The 16,392-nt window shown below is 42.8% G+C and overlaps 1 protein-coding gene across 1 annotated transcript; it reads right to left on the bottom strand.

Moving 5' to 3' along the window:
• Positions 1-4,837: 4,837 nt before the first annotated feature.
• On the bottom strand, positions 4,838-13,364 carry LOC127211269 (arylacetamide deacetylase-like 4 family member 1). The gene is made up of 3 exons (XM_051171094.1): positions 13,361-13,364; positions 11,572-11,635; positions 4,838-5,689 (listed from the first exon to the last, which is right to left on the bottom strand). Exons 1-3 carry the CDS (start codon positions 13,362-13,364, stop codon positions 4,915-4,917), a joined length of 843 nt encoding a protein of 280 aa, XP_051027051.1. The 3' UTR covers positions 4,838-4,914.
• Positions 13,365-16,392: the final 3,028 nt, after the last annotated feature.

The raw sequence follows: 16,392 nt of genomic DNA, 5'->3' as shown, positions 1-16,392 counted from the left end.
TTTCCCCTCTACTCACTAGCCTCACTTGCTTAATATCAGAAATGAGTTTCACAATTGCTCCTTGTATGAACCTTATGTCCCACACTCACATATTTTGAGGTTTAAGGCTGATATAAATGTGTTGCCCTAACCTAGATTAAGTAATTTTGAGAGAGTAAACACCTTTCCTATGAGCATGTACACACCTACACACACCCCATACATCCGTATGTATACTCTTCTGTATGTGTGCACATGTGCGTATAGAAGTTGAAAGCAGGTGTCTTCCTCAGTTGCTCTCTACTGTATCTATCAAGGCATGGTTTTTCCCTGAATCTGGAGCTCACTAATTCTAGGCAGCTTGACCTGGGAACCTGCTGTGTCTACCTTCCTACATACCTTCCTATCACCATACCTGACCAGATTTTAAGTGTCCTGAGCTCCAATTCTTACCATATGCTTTATGAGCTGAGCCATCTTCCCAGCACTGAGCACACTTTTCAAAAACATAACACAAGAAATCTAATTTCCATATCCATAGCCACTTCCTTTGTTGGATTTTTCTATGTTAGACCACTGTCCACCTGCAATGCTCTAGTATGACTTTTCCCCTCCTCTTGGACTACTTTTTTTCACTGCAAGAATCTTCTAATGCAGTGGGCACACAAAGCTCAAATTAGTCATTAATACGCCACATTTTAAGGCAATCAAGGAATTGTCTTTGTAAAGTGTGTGATAATTTGCCAGAGGTCCTGGATTTATTCCTACTATCAAAATAAGAAGTCAGTCCTGCCAGGTTTTTAGTCCTCTCATGTTAGTAATCCTTGTTGGTGGTAGAGAAGAAACAAGAGGAACAAGGCACTTTGTGATTGTGTTCTTGCTGAGATATGGGTAAAGAACACCTATGTTATCCGAAGTGTATTTTTAGGTACCAAGTACACATGATTGGGCATTCAGGTTGGTCACTGGCAGGATGCTGATGCTGGTCTTCAAAGATATATCACCTGAAGAGCGGGTGACCATCATTTAGGTGATGGTCGCTGTGTATGTCATCAAACTAAGTTAGTGTAAGGATCTTGAGATATGATTGCACTGGTGGGGATGGATAGGAATACATGCAAGGATGGGTACCTTTATGAGAGAGAGAGAGAGAGAGAGAGAGAGAGAGAGAGAGAGAGAGAGAGAGAGAGAGAGAGAGAAGATGAAAGAAGCTAGAGTGGGAAGAGGTGATGTTCCTATGATCCAAACTGTACTGTGTACCACAAGAAACATGAGGAAGAATGGCACAGGGCCTTATCCTCAGGCACTTGCCTACATCTCTACTGTTCTTCTCCATCCCTCCTTGCACTGCAGCCTTAAATGTACATGGCAACATCCTAAAAACTGTTCATAGAAATGGATCAGGAGAGAGCTTATGCTGGGCATTTTCTCTCACTGCTTCTTGTCTCCCATGTAAGTTGCTCTGTTCTGCCACAGCCTCCCAGCCATGATGAGTGGAAACTTCTGGAACCTCATTCCAAAATATCTCTCTACTTCCTTAAGTTGTTTTCTTGGGTAGTTTGTCACAATTGTAGCAATGATGAGTATTAGTATTGGACTCAGAAAAGCTATGGTTGTGCAAAAAGCTTCACCACTTCATTGCATGTGGAGAGCAGTGGAACCTGGAGCTTCTATAGGAACCCATAGAAAAGTCACGCTGTACATAAGCTACTTAGCCACCCCACCATGAAAAGTGGAAGGCATTTCCTGTTCTTATGATAAGAGACTTTTGTTGACCAGGCAAAGGCAAAGATTTTTCTAATAATCAGAAGGCTATGTATGATCACTAGATAAAGAAAGCTACTTTGTTACTTCATTTTCAGACAGTAGCCATTGTGCATACTATTATTTTTAACATTCATGAGGCAGAGGAGAATATAATTGTGTGACTGCCCAGGGCTACACAATGAGATCCTGTCTCAAAAGGGGAAAAAAGGGATTTCTTTTGAGACAATGATCCACATAGTCCAGGCTAGTCTCCAACTCAGTATGTAGCTGAAGATGATCTTGAAATGCATTTCTTTAAATGGCCTGGATCATGAAATTTTCAGGCAAATTGATAGAACTAGAAAATATCATCCTGAGTGAGGTAACCCATAGCCAAAAAAGACACACATGGTATGTACTCAGAAGATTTTATCTGTATAGTATAGGATAACCATACTACAATCCACAGACTCTAAGAAGGTAAGTAACGAGGAGGGCCCAAGGGAGCATACTTGAATATCTCCCAGAAGGGGAAATAAAATAGACAGTGGAAGTGGTTGAAGAGAGGGAAACAGGAGAAGAGGGGGAGTTCGGAGGGAAATGAGGGTGGGGATCAGATGTGGGAAGACTGGGAGTAGGAGGACAGATGGCCTGCAGAGAGAAAAGAAACCATGGGCAGGGGCATCTCTGAGGCAAACTGGAGACCTATGACAGGGTAGTGTTGGCTCTGTTTCTTAACAATTAAACTTTATTATACAAGCAGACTATCTTACACAAGGTTAAAGGGAAGCAAGGGTGAACCTTCTGGTATCCGTTCCACAGGTTGGGTCCCTAGGTGTCTCTGGGTTGCACACTGGTTTGACCAGTAGGCTGATCCTTTTCCTGATCCATGTGCACTCGAACTTGGTCTGAACCTGCTGCCTCCTCTTGTCCTCTGCCTGGGTCTGTCTCTCTCGCCAAGCAATGGTCTCCTCCCTCCACCCATTGAGGTTCAATCAGAAACACAATAATCCCAGGGAGTTCCTGGGTCGGTTTCCTGAATTCCTGGCCCAGGATGGCTCCACCCAGTCTATCTCAAGGTTAATCTCAGGGAGTATCCTTGGTGTTTTCAAGGGGCAAAGCCCATCAAGGCTGCTTTCACCTGGGACAGAGCCTGCAAAGGGGCAAAGCCTGCCAAGCCTGCAGTCCTTCCACAGGGTAGGCTCCTGGGAGAATATGGCAGGGGGCCACTTTAGGTGAGACTCCTAGTATCAGGGTCATGGAGACTGAAGAGGACACCCTCTAACCAGACAAGACTCCTCAAGGACAGAAGGGAACACCGACCCACCCACAGAAACTTCTACCAAAATTTACCCTGCCTATGAGGTGTGCACGGATAAAGATAGAGCAGAGATTGAGGGAGTGTTCAACCAATGCCTGGCCCAATCTGAGACCCACCCCATGGGAGAGAGCCAACCCATCAGACTATTTGTGATACTCTTCTATGCTTGCAGATGGGTGCCTAGCATAGCTGTCTTATGAAAGGTTCCACCTAGCATCAGATAGAAACTGATGTTGAGACCCACAGCCAAACATTAGGCATAATGCAGGGAGTCTTGTGGAAGAGTGGGGAGAAGGATAAAGGGACCTGGAGGGGATAGGAGCACCACAAGAAGACCAACAGAGCCAACTAACTGGAGCCATGGGGAGACTGTGGAGACTAAAACACCAACCAAGAACCATGCACGTACTGGACCTAGGCCCCCTACATACATATTCTCAATGGGCAGCGTGGTCTTCATGTGGGTCTCCTAATGAGGGTAGCAGGAGCCATCTCTAACATAGACTCTGTTGCCTGCTTTCAATCACTTCCCCCAGTAGGGCTTCCATTTCAGGCTACTGTGAAAGAGGAGGAGCTCAGTCCTGATGTGCTGGGGGAAGGGGCCTGACTTCCCTTTTCTGAAGTGTAGGGGAGGGCAGATGAGGGAGGGAGGGTGGGACTGGTAGGAGAGCAGGGTGGCTATGATTGGGATGTGAAGTGAATAAATAAATAAACAAATTCTGAAAATGGTAAGGAAACCATCTGGGATATGAACATGCATGCCTTTATTTGATATCACCTTATTTTTAAAGAAAGAAGGGCTAACTAGCTCATCAGTTAGGCAAATTTGCTGCTCTTGTGGAGGATGAAGTTCAGTTTCCAGCACTCATGTGTCAGTTCATAGCCAGGCAAGCATGCAAACACATAAAATAAAAAGTAAGTCGTTTAAAATGCTTTTTCATATCCCAAGTGGCCTCCAGACCCTCCCAGAGCAACTTTGGATCTGAGTACCATTTGGTAGCCAGGGGCCTGACTTTGCATGTCTAACTAAAGACTTGAGCCTAGGAAAAACTTCTTGTAGTTTCACCTTTTCTTTCTATTTCCTCCTCCTTTTCTTTTCCTACCTCTCTTTCCTAAAAATGTGTCTTTAATATTGCAATCACTCAGCCCAAGGATAGCCAAATTGGTGGTAGAGATTCCTCTGAACCCAAGTGAGTTGTCCTGTCAACAGTAGCTTTGATCTCATCAATAAAGAGACATGCCTCCCTCATCAGGAGTTGGCCCAAGATGTGTTGTTATCCAGCACAGAGACTACAGTATTGGCATTCTTACTATTTGTTCACATTTATTGATATAGAACATAGGTTGAAATTCAAGAAAATATAAAGGCATTGACTTTCTTCTTTCATATTCACTCTACGAATAAGGATGGTGGAGAATGTTCCTAGCTGCAGCAGTGGGCATGGTTACGGCTGCAAGCCTTCAGTCAGTAGACTTTTACCTCACTCCTGGCATTTCGGGTTTGTTCGTGCACCAAATCCACATTTGTTTCTCTGAAAACTGAAAGTCAACTAAGGTCAACTAAGGTCACAAGCCTTCTGTACACTATCTGTCTGACTGTCTGTCTGTCTATCTATCTATCTATCTATCTATCTATCTATCTATCTTTCTATCTGTCATCTACCAATCAGCTATCACTCATCTATCTCTCTGTCAACCCCTTTGCCTCTCTCTGTCTCTGTCTCTCTCTGTCTCTGTCTCTGTGTGTGTGTGTGTGTGTGTGTGTGTGTGTCCATCTCTTGCCCAGTCAGTCTGTAGTGCTAGACATTTAGCTGAGAGCCTTATTGTGGCAGGCAAATGCTCTACCACTTCTTTCTATGCAGAACCCTTCAAATGCCCTTTGTGAAACCCACAATGGCATTTATTAAACTCCAGGAACAAGGAAAAGAAAAAGTCTTATTATCAAACAAGGTTATGCATCCATGAAAACCGTCCTCCACATTGTACCAGGTCACAGGCACCCCCTGGTCTTCCAAACGCTTCTTATAGAGCAAAGTGTCATCTCGGAGAATGTCCCAGTGCATGCTCACTAACAATGCCTCTGGAAGTTGGGCAATGAGCTCGTTATCTGCTAAAAGAGGGGAAAATCCTGGGTCTTGCATGTGTTTGGTTTCTAGATAGGCTGCCTTGTTAAAAGGAGCAGGAAACTTGGGTTGCTGAAATTTGTCCCTGAACCTCTGGGGAATATTGTCAGAGTCAAGCCACTTCCGGTATTTCATCCAGGTGTCTGGGGGGACATTAGCTCCTGTCAAGATGGCATCCTTCCAGGAGGAGTCAATGGCTAGATACCTAAACATAAATTTGAACATGATGTACGTAGTGAGTAATGGGATATTTTGGTTCTGCAGATGTGATGGTAACTGTAAATTGATGGCCTGGAGGATTGGATAAATAAGAACTTGAGCCCGGATCGGTGGAAGATCTGGTCTGCCCAATAAAGTCTGGGTGACGACGGCTGCAGCTGTACCTCCGAGGCTTTCTCCACAGATGACAACCCGAGAGGGATCTACCCCGTAGGCTTTCGGGGACTTCAGGAAATGAATTGAGGCATTCACACAATCTTGAATAGCAAAAGGATGACAGAAGCCAGGAAGCTCTCTGTACCTGAAGAGAAAACATTAAAAAAAAAATAACAGCATAACAATATGTGTAGGGGTGGGTGGAGTGCATTTGAACCTGGTCTTCTATGCACCCGAGACCCAACTGGATTAAATCCTGAAATGACTGAACAAGTAAGAATAGTTATTCACCCGCCCCCTTTTCCCCCTGGGTGAGTCTGAAGAATTTTGCCAGAATTAAAAACAGCTGGGTCCCTCCATTCAGACTCACTGGGCAAGGCCTAGAAATGATCAGGCCAATCATGGGCCAGAGATATTAAGGAGCCTGCTTCCAAGCCTCCTGACTGGACCTGAATTCGCTGGGACCTACATGGTGGCAGGAGAGAACTAAATCTGGCAAGTTGTGCTCTGACCTCCATATTTGCAAGACCCCATAAATACATAAATAAAAACAGAAAACAAAGCATTTGTCTTTGAAAGCAGACAAATAATCTGAATTGACAGGAGAAAAATGCCCATCAAAAGTCCTGCTAGCTTGACTGCCTATACACAGAGATGGGGAACTGAAGTTAATGGAAAGATTAAGTTGCTTGCATTCAGAGAAGAGAGACAAGAGAAAAAAATAAGAGGAGGAGAGGAGAGATGATGAGGAGGAGAAAATCTCCCCATATTCAGGCATTTCCTCCCAGGCAATTTCCACAGAGGCCCTTTGGCAGTACAGATCCCCTCCTCTGCCTGAGTCATTCACCAGTCACTGGTGAGTCTAGCAGAATGACACACTGACCAATATCAGAATAGGTATTCATGCAGCCTATCTGCAGGGCCTGTTCATGGACCTTCATTGTCTGGGAGATTATTGGAGACATGAATTCTAGTGGTAATATTCACGTCCAGACACAGAGGAAACGCACTGTGAATAAGTCACTTGGTCTTAAAGAAAATGGTACCTTTCCCAAAGTCCTCAGAAAGGTTCAGTCTTATCCCAATGATACAGCTGTACCGTGACCAGCCTGGTACATGCCAAAGCTAAATATGTTTCTCAAGAAGCTTCCAGTTCTTTTTCCTCTCTTCTGTAATATGTGTCCTGCTGAGACACAGATTGGTTTCATAGAAAAAAAATCCTAAATTGCAATGAGATTCTTTGCTGGCTAGGTATATGCCAGCCTGAAACACCTAGCATCCTTTTGAAGGTGGACACCTCAAGTGAGGAGATGCCCTCTTAGATCAGCTTGTGAGAGAGCAGTTTTCTTGATTGAGGATTGGCATGGGAGGGCTCATCCCAGTGTGGGTGGCGCCATCCTGGGCTGGTAGTTCTGAGTAGTATGAGAAAGCAGGCTGAGCGAGACAGCAGCACTTCTCCAAGCTCCTGCCACCAAGTTCCTGCCCTGTGTGAGTTCCTGTTCTCATTGCTACAATGGCAAACTGTGATATGGAAGTGTGAGCAAAATAAACCCTTTCCTCCCTCAGGAGTCTTCTGTCATGATGCTTTACTTGCCTGACGAAGACACCCTCTATCCACTCAAAGGCCTTCTGATTTTTTTTTTTTTTTTTTTTTTTTACATCGCACTCCTAATTTGTCCCTTTGATAGGTAGACGGTTCTCTTTTGCTCTGCAATGACCTCGTAAAAAGCCATTGCCACAGCAAAGACCAGGACCTTCAGCCAGTTCAGGATGCCTTTAGCATTTTTGTTCCTGCCTCTAATAGATTGAAGAGATATCCTGAATCATGGACTCATCATAAATTCTGGTTTTTTAAATATAGCTTTCTTTGTGTCTATATGATTTTAGAAAACATTCCTGAGGGCCTGAGGGTGGCCTCAATTGGTCGATTGCTCACCTAGTACACAGCACGGCATACACAGTACATGGTGGTGTACACATGTAATCTCAGCACTCAAAAGGAGCAGAAGTTCAAGGTTATATAGCTATCATATGCAATGTATATAATATATTCATATATTTTACGGATCTTGATGCATAGCTAGGGGAAAACGGGAGGAGAGAGAGAAGGAAGGCACATTTAACTCCATCTCCAGTGAGCTCTGACACCTTCCCCTGGTCTCTATGGGACTGAGTCTGCAGATGGCGCACATCAACTCACACAGGCACATACACATACAAATACTTCTTTAAAAATATATCACTTATTTTTATTTTGTGTTCATTTGTATTTGACCTGCATGTGTGTCTGTGGGAGGATGTAAGAAGTCCTGGATCTGTCCAGTTATGTATGTGACTGAAAGTGTGCCTTTGAAATCCTACCACCGTGAGTCTTAAGTGTCCCAGCAATGGAACAGGGCTGTCACAGACTAAAGCCTCTGAAACCAGAGCTGACCCATATCGTCTTCCCTTAAGGCATTTCTCACTTACTTATCACATTGATTTTTTTAAAACCCTAATATAAAATACCAGAGACTTGGAATTGTTGCTACGAGTACCTGCTGGCACGGACACAAGATCTTAGGTGATGGTTTTTTGAAAGTATTTTAGAGACGTGGATGAGAAAAAACACCCAAAATGCTGCATGTAGAGCCAAACTGGAGATTATTGAGCAAATTCCAGAGACAAGACTGTTTATAGCAGTGAAGACAGGGAGGAAAGTTCCTCATGAAGTTTTCAGTGGAGACAAGGACAATTTAGAGTAAGGCTGGAGGTTCTTTGTGTGATATAGTGTCAAAGAGAGTGTTTCTATCTTGCTCATATCTTGGTATTTTGTGGGAGGTTGAATTCTGAAGCTAGCTCAGCATTAAAGCTGTTACCACAGCCTGGTTACTGCTGGCTTCTTTTAGCAATATTTATAGTGAGAATTTGGAACAACAACAAAAAGATAAAACAGAATTTGAAAAAATTTGTAACGAGAATAAATTAATAATAAAAAAAACTTTTAAAAAAGAAAAAATGTGTAGTTTGGTCAAAAAGTAGCTTGCTGAAAATTGTGAGCATGGACGGTGTGGCTGTTACAGAGAGTAGCACCCTTAGAAATAAATTCAATGTGGACAATGAGAATCTATATCACATACTCCAGGGTGTAAAGCCAAAACTCATGTGAAAGATGCTCACTGTAGAAGAGAGCCTCAACAAGCGCCCTTCTCGGAAAGGACCACATAATGTTTTCTGGGGTACAATTGACCATTTTCACTCACCAAAATGCTCAGGCAACTGCATTCGTGGTCTCAGCCACTGTTCGCTGTGACAACGGTGCCTTGGCGCCTTTCATAACGCAGGTATGCATAGTTCAGTGGTTCCAGGCTTTAGGAGGGCTTCCACAGAAATTTCAAAGGAAATTCTGGGAGAGTAGATGATGTATGAAAAAAAAAATCAGGCTCCTTGTGTGAAGCACTTGAAAGGGTAATATCTGGAGGTGTAAATAGTAAAGCCAATGCTGATCAAGACAGAGAATAGGGTGGGACATCCTGATCCAGTGAGGGGAGAAGAAAGATCAGGAAGGACAGAGGGATGCACATGGAGAGGATCCAGAAAATGAGCCGGACCTAGGGTGTGATTAAAAAGCAAGTATAATATAGGAAATCTGAATGGGAGGAAGCTATACTGACTTGGAGGTTTAGAATGGACTAATTACTGTGCAGCATTGTGCTGTAAGCTAATTAAATAGATCCTAGCCTCTCTGTGTGGTTATTCGGAAATAAATCTGGGTAAGGGGTAACCACTGCTTTATTACAATAACCATTCAAAGAATAAACATTAATAATCATTCGTCAGAGATCCAAGGAAGATAACAGGGGTGTGGAATGACCACAGAAGTAAGCTGCAGACAATAAATAGGGGCACCCCAAGAGAGGAGCCTGAAGGGCTGCTGCAGGCAAGGAATCAGAAACAGGGCTGCAGAAACCCAGTGGAGTTCACATCATGCCACCCGGCAGCACAGATACTGAACAAGGAGATTCGGGCTTTATCATTTGCCTGACTATGTTCCAGTCTCACTTTGAACCCAATTCTCCTTTCTCTGCCCCCACTTCCTCCCTTTTGGAGTCAAAATTTTTTTTGCACTGTGCCATTGTACATCAGAAGCAATAGACCTTGGACTCAACATTTTATAGAGACTTAAAGCTGAGAATGTGGCCTGGGTTTCAGAGAAGACTTTGTTGATGAACTTTTGAATAGTGTTGGAACTATTAGAAAATTGTGGACTCTTGGGGATGGTCTGGATGCATTTTAAATTTTGAGATGACCACCATAAGCCTTTGGTACCCAAGAGATATTTTTTTCATATGAAGTATTCCCTACACAAAGGTCATTGTAAAGGCTTGGTCCTCAGCTGGCAGGTCCAGTCATTGAAAAGTCTTTGACTGCATTAATGGATAAATTTGCTCATGGGCTTAGAATTTGATGGCTTTTTAAAAAAAATCTTTCACCAAAAGCATGAATCCAAACTTTATTTAATATTTGTCTATCTGTATGATCCTATTTGCTGATATATTTAATACTAAAAGCCTTCCCTACTGTCACACATAAATGTCCATGAACTGACACCCATTTCTCATTCTCAGCTAATATGGTTATGTACATATCATGTAGAATTGGCAGTTTGTAATCTTGACAAGAGAGATCTGATATTAAAATAAAGTCTTCAGAGTACACCTTCAGAGGCCTTCCTAGAATTTCAAATAGCATAATCTGTTAGTCTAGATATTCTTTTAGTGAATCTAAATAATATCTAACAAACACCTTCTCCAATGGTTTAAAAAATATCTGAGATTATTCTGAACATCTCCTTTTCTTGTTGTTTCATTATTGTTCTGGTAGATTCTTTAAAAGCTATAAGAGCCATTCTTTGATAATCTTACATTTCCTACTCCTAGATACTCTAGCTCTACAGTGAAAAATTTAAAAATCAATTTTCTTTGCACATCTTAGTTATTTTTTATAAACTTAATTTTCCATACATTGGCATTTTTATTAGAATTATATATGTACATATATATATAATAAAATGTATAAATACAGCCATAAAAGCCAATATTGCTCAGGTTGAAATCCATAGACTATCACTTATTAGTATTTATTTTTTTCAGAACACTTCTCTGTGAATCAGTTTCTTTAATGGTAAAACAAAATGTTGATACATAAGAATATCTTTCAGTTAAGGCATTTTTTAAAAAAGGACACATTGAAATGTTTTCCATTCTAATGTTTGGTGCTGTAAGAGATAACATTCTGTTATGAAATAAAAGCAAAAAGATAATGCATCCTGAAAATAGTGTCCATTGTTTGTCAATCATAGTAAATATATACGTTTTTCTCATTCTACATGTGACTAGGTGATTGATTTGCAGTAGTTTATTATTTTTTATACTTTTACATATACATTTATATTATTACACATATACACAATAAACTACATAGCAAGAAGATAGTGTTTTGCCTATTTGTTGGAAGCTGCTAACTTGCACTTCTTGTTTAGCCAGATAATTAATTTTATTCCTTCTTAACTCTCCGTTGGAGTTGAAGACCAGATAGTTTAGTTTTACAATTAAGCTTAGTTGTTTAGGAGTTAAGTTGTTTTTAGGTCTAGATAGATGTTTTGGATTGATAGAAATGAGATAGGCTAGATATTGATTTACGTTCAGAATCGTAGACACATCAAGATAGGAAAGATGTTTTCTCCAAGAATTTGATGTGTTTGTTGGGAGGTCATTGGAGGTGGCACACTGAGCTTGTGCTTGAAGAGAGCCCTGTTCTCAACCACACCATTCTCTCCCTGCTTCTTGACCACCATGGGGCGTCCAGTTACACTCTGCCAAGTGTTTTGGTTACCATGGCGCTTCACCTCACCACAGACCCACAGCAATGGCGCAAGCAGACCATAGGCTGAAACCATTGGATCCATGAGTTCCTTCAGTTTTATCTTTCAGGTAGAATTCATTGCAATGAAAAAAAACAGAGTAACTAAGTGTCCCTGCCACTCACCCCACTGCCAGAAGGACTGAGTCTGTTTCCTGGGCCAAGAAACTGCACAGACTATGGAAGTAATCTGAAAGAGAAGAGCAAGTGAAAATTAGCTCATAAGGAGTGTCCACCATAGCCCCAGGATGTCCCCTGCTGTGCAGCCATGAAGTTGAGGTCCTCTGTTTGTCTCTATCCTTGTCTCCTCTGAAGTGAGGAGGCACTGGTTCTCCCTGGGCAAAGCCAGGCATTCATTTCAAGCTTCTGAGTGTCTGAGCTTGAGTGACAGAGAGACTCAACTTCTACAGGGATAAAAAACTGAAGGCCAAGAAAAGTTAAGGATCTGAAATGGACAATGCCAAGAGTGCAAAGCTAAGATTGACAGCTTGGGAGTATTAATACTTTTGTATATTGGTATAGATTGATTAGGAGATAAACAATGGTTGGATAGTACATTTAATAATATATTTTCCATTTTTATTTTGGTATGTGTGTCATTTCTGTATCTGTGGGAGTATATGTCATATGAGCACCTGCAGAGGCCAGGGAAAAATGTCAGATGGCCTAGAAGTGGAGTTAAGGATGGTTGTGATCCACCCTTGCAGGTTCTGTGACTGGGTTTTCTGCAGGAAGTGGTCTTCACCCCTGAGCTATCTCTCCAGCCTCCAAAATGGTATCTTCTAATCAACAGGCTGGTGCATCTGAAGTTCTAGGCAGTGTGTCTTTCAGCATTAGTGCATCCCTGGAGCAGTATATTAAGTACTGCTCTGGTCTGTTTGCTTGTTTGTTTGTCTGTTTTTTCAAGGCAGAGTTTCTCTGTATATCACTGGATGTCCTGGAATTCACTCTGTAGACCACCTCTTTATCTGCGTGGCCCAGCCTTCTCTTTTGACTCGCAGGTTCATAGGTCAGAGACTGGGTCTTCTTGTTCTCCAGTGTCGCCTGTGCCTCGAGAGGGTCTGAAGCTAAGTATGTGGTCTGGAACTATCTGCTGAACCATCATTGCTTTTGCCATCCACAGGGACTGGAGACTTGGGGTGAAGTGCTCTTCCTAGTGGGTTTTGATGACAGAGAATACACATGGGTCTCATAGATGGGACACATACATAGTTTGTGACTGAGAGAGAGAGAGAGAGAGAGAGAGAGAGAGAGAGAGAGAGAGAGAGAGAGAGAGAGAGAGAGAGAGAGAACCATGGTAACCTATCCAGCTATATAACTGCATGGATATTTCCACCACCAGGTGGCAGTAAGTGACCCCCAAGTCAGGGAGAGGAGAGGGAAGAAGTTGCCCTCTCACAGGGAAAATTTGAACATGAATACATGCAGGCTTCCACACATTCATCCACCCAAGTGTGACATTCCCCGATGTCTCCTTTTGTGCAGTAACTTGTATAAACATCCACTGACTCGTGCATTAATTTTTTTTTAAAGCAAAAATGATAGCCAAGATGGTAGGGGCCTATCCCAGACCACAGATGTGTTTGTAACATAGGGCAGTGGGTGGGATTTAACCTCAGGGTGAGGCAGTTCAGAAAGGTCACTGAGGGGCGAAGGAGAAGCTGAAGATAAGCAATGACAGGTTGCTTACTGTATCTTCAAGATCCCTCTGATTCAGGGAAGGATTGGCCCAAAGGGGTGGAGTGAGGGGAGGGGCAGGCATAGTAATCCCAACAGCATTGAGTCAAATGCATGGGATTGGCATCATTGTGGGACAGAGTAGATACGATGCTGGCTGTGAGTGGAAGGGAAAGGATGGAAGGAGAAGAGAGGGGGGAGGAGGAGAGGGAAGAGAAGGGAAATGAGTCATCCATACCCATTATGCTGGGATCTTTACTTGGACGTTGCTGTTCACCATCCACCTGAGACTATTGCATAGATGTGACTCTCAACATTACTCTCGTCACTCGGGAAGGAGCCTCGATTGTTGCTTGTCTTGGCTCCACCCTGAAAGGGCCTATGGGTATGTAGTTGACGTGACGTAGGTTTGAGGTACCACTTGCCTCATGCCCCGGGGATGCTTCTTACCCAAGCTGCCTGTCACTGCACCGCCTCCGTGGTAGAAGAGGATGCCTCGCCGAGGACTGGAAGAAGTTGCCTTGGGCTGGAACAGCCTCACTGGGACTTCCCCAAAATGCAGATCAGTCACCGCCACATTATGGTTCCTCTTCGTGGCCATTGCATCTTGTATAGTCTGAAAAAATCTTGGCATGGAGCAAATTCTCAACTTCTCGAATATAGTCCCCTGGTGGAGAGGTGGGTGGAAAGACAGAAAATTAAGGGGATGCAGGAAGGGAAAAGAGATGAGGTAGGAGAACTCTTTACTCCAATAGTCTGGTTGATGGCTGCTTTCACCTCTTTATGTAACAAGCATGATGAGAATTCTTGACTTTTAAAGAAGATTTGTTTTTAGTTTATGTGTTTTAGGGTTTTGCCTGTATGGGTGTCTATGCATTGTATGAATGCCTAGTGCCCACAGAGGCTGGAAGAGGGTTTCAGATCCCCTAGAACTGGAGTTGTAGGTAGTTGTGTGCCAAGATGTGGGTGCCTGGAATGGAACCCTGGACTTTTTCAAGAGCAACAAGTGCTCTTAGCCACTGGCCCATCTCTCCAGCCCCAGTATTTTTTTTTTGTTGTTGTTTATTCATTTCTGAAACACATGGACAGGAACTCACTATGTGAAATAGGCTGGCCTCAGCCTGCCTCTGCATCCTAAGTGCTGGAAGTACAGGGGTGGACCCCCATCCCCTGCCTTGCTTTATCTTTTTTGTTTGTTTGTTTGTTTGTTTCTAATCAGGAGTGTGTTCACAAATAAACCTGCATAACTCCCCTCAACAATCAGTCTACAATCTCATCTAGGAGAGAAACCCTCCCTCCTTCCACCTCTCTACCTCTTACCCCTACCATTCTCTTCCTTCACCCCTACCCTTCCACCTCCCAACTACCCTGGTAGGTATATAAACTTAAATTCCTTTCTTTCTTTCTTTCTTTTCTTTTCTTTGTTTTGTTGTTGTTGCTGCTGCTGCTGCTGCTGTTTTGAGACAGGGTTTCTCTGTGTAGCCTTGGCTGTCCTAGCCTCATTTTGTGGACCAGGGTGGCCTCGAACTCACAGAGATCCACCTGCCTCTGCCTCCCAAATGCTGGGATTAAAGGCACGAGCCACCACTGACCAGTGAACTTAACTTTCTTAATGGTTCCTGCCACTTTCAAAAGAAACCAGCCTGATTTATTCCTGTCAAGCATTGATTGTGAAATTTGGGACTGTTTTTTCAATCACACTGGCCATTAGTACAGTAGGAACTAAAAATGACTAATAGAGTCATGTAATATGTTGGTAGAAGTGACCCTTTTGGAAAAACTCATTTAAAAAATGTGTACAGAGGGGGCTGGAGACATGGCTCAGAGGTTAAGGGCACTGGCTGTTCCTTCCAAAGCTCCTGAGTTCAATACCCAGGAACCACATGGTGGCTCACAACCATCTATAATGAGATCTGGTGCCCTCTTCTGGCATGCAGACACACATGCAGGCAGAATGCTGTATAAATAAATAAAACATAAGTAAATCTTTTTTTTTTTAATGTGTACAGAGTGTGTCGTTTGACAATTTTTTCTTTTTTCTTTTTTCTGTTTAGAACTATTAAAAAGTCTGAAGAAATGACTCAGTGTCTAAAGGGTTAATGTACTCTTGTTAGAGGACTCAGGTTCAGTTCCCAGCACCCAAATCAGGCAGCTATAACTTCAGCTCCAAGAGATACAGTGCCCTCCCTCCTCTAGACTCTGTAGGCACTGCACACAGGACTCAAGCATGCACAAATCTTTAAAAACTCAGTTTGTAAAAAGGGAAGAGAGCACTACATCAGATCATTCTACTGCAATGTGAACATGTATTGCTGTGCATAAAATGAAGCATGATTTTAAAGATAAAGAAAGATGAAATGTAACTGCAGTATATTATTATTTTGGTACAGATTACATACTTGAATAATGTAGCTTCAAAAAACTACAAACCAGGCTGGAGAGGTGGCACAGAGGTTAAGGGCACTGATTGCTCTTCCAGAGGTCCTGAGTTCAATTCCCTGCAACCACATGGTGGCCCACAACCATCTATAATGTGATGTGATGCGCTCTTCTGGCCTGCAGGTGTACACGCAGGCAGGGCGCTGTATACATAATAATAAATAAATCTGTTTTTTTTTTAAAAACCCTCCAAACCAACATCCACAGATACAGTAGGATACTGAAGTGTGTCTCTTTTTCTTAACGCCCTCACTCAATTCTGACTGTGTACATTTTGTTTAATGAACTCTGACTGTGTTTCAGACCAACTCATTCTGCACTTTGTTTCTGTGATGCAAGCCAAGATTCTGCTACACGTCAGTGGAATCTCTGGCAGGAGCTCCTTAGGCTGCACAGACCACTACAACCAGCTTTCCTGTATGTGACCTCTACTATCCGTCTTGGATTGGGTGGGATGAGGGTCGTCTGAGAGTCTTACCACTTTCCCTATAGCATTTTCTGTATCTCATCCTTATGCAAAGTGGAACAACCATAGTTACTTAAGGAAACATCACTGCACAGATTGATGTACCAATACTCTAAAGTCACTTTGATGCTTCCAGGAAAGTTACCCAAGAGCTGGTTGAGTTAAGTCACTTGGGGATGAATTGACTCAGAGAAGAGGACCTCACTAAGCTGCACATGTTGCATCCCAACATTTAGGTGATCAATGATTTAGTTCATCTGAAAGTTGCAAAAGTTTCTGTCTTCTTTCTATAACTTTTTTTCATCCTTACTCCCCATCCTTACTCCCCATCCTTACATACTAGCTGACTGCCTGTGGGAAGCTCA

This window comes from Acomys russatus, chromosome 29 (genome assembly GCF_903995435.1).
Source record: "Acomys russatus chromosome 29, mAcoRus1.1, whole genome shotgun sequence".
In the NCBI taxonomy this organism is placed as follows: domain Eukaryota; kingdom Metazoa; phylum Chordata; class Mammalia; order Rodentia; family Muridae; genus Acomys; species Acomys russatus.
The sequence above is the reverse complement of the archived record's forward strand: the minus strand, read 5'-3'. Positions and strand labels throughout refer to the sequence as shown.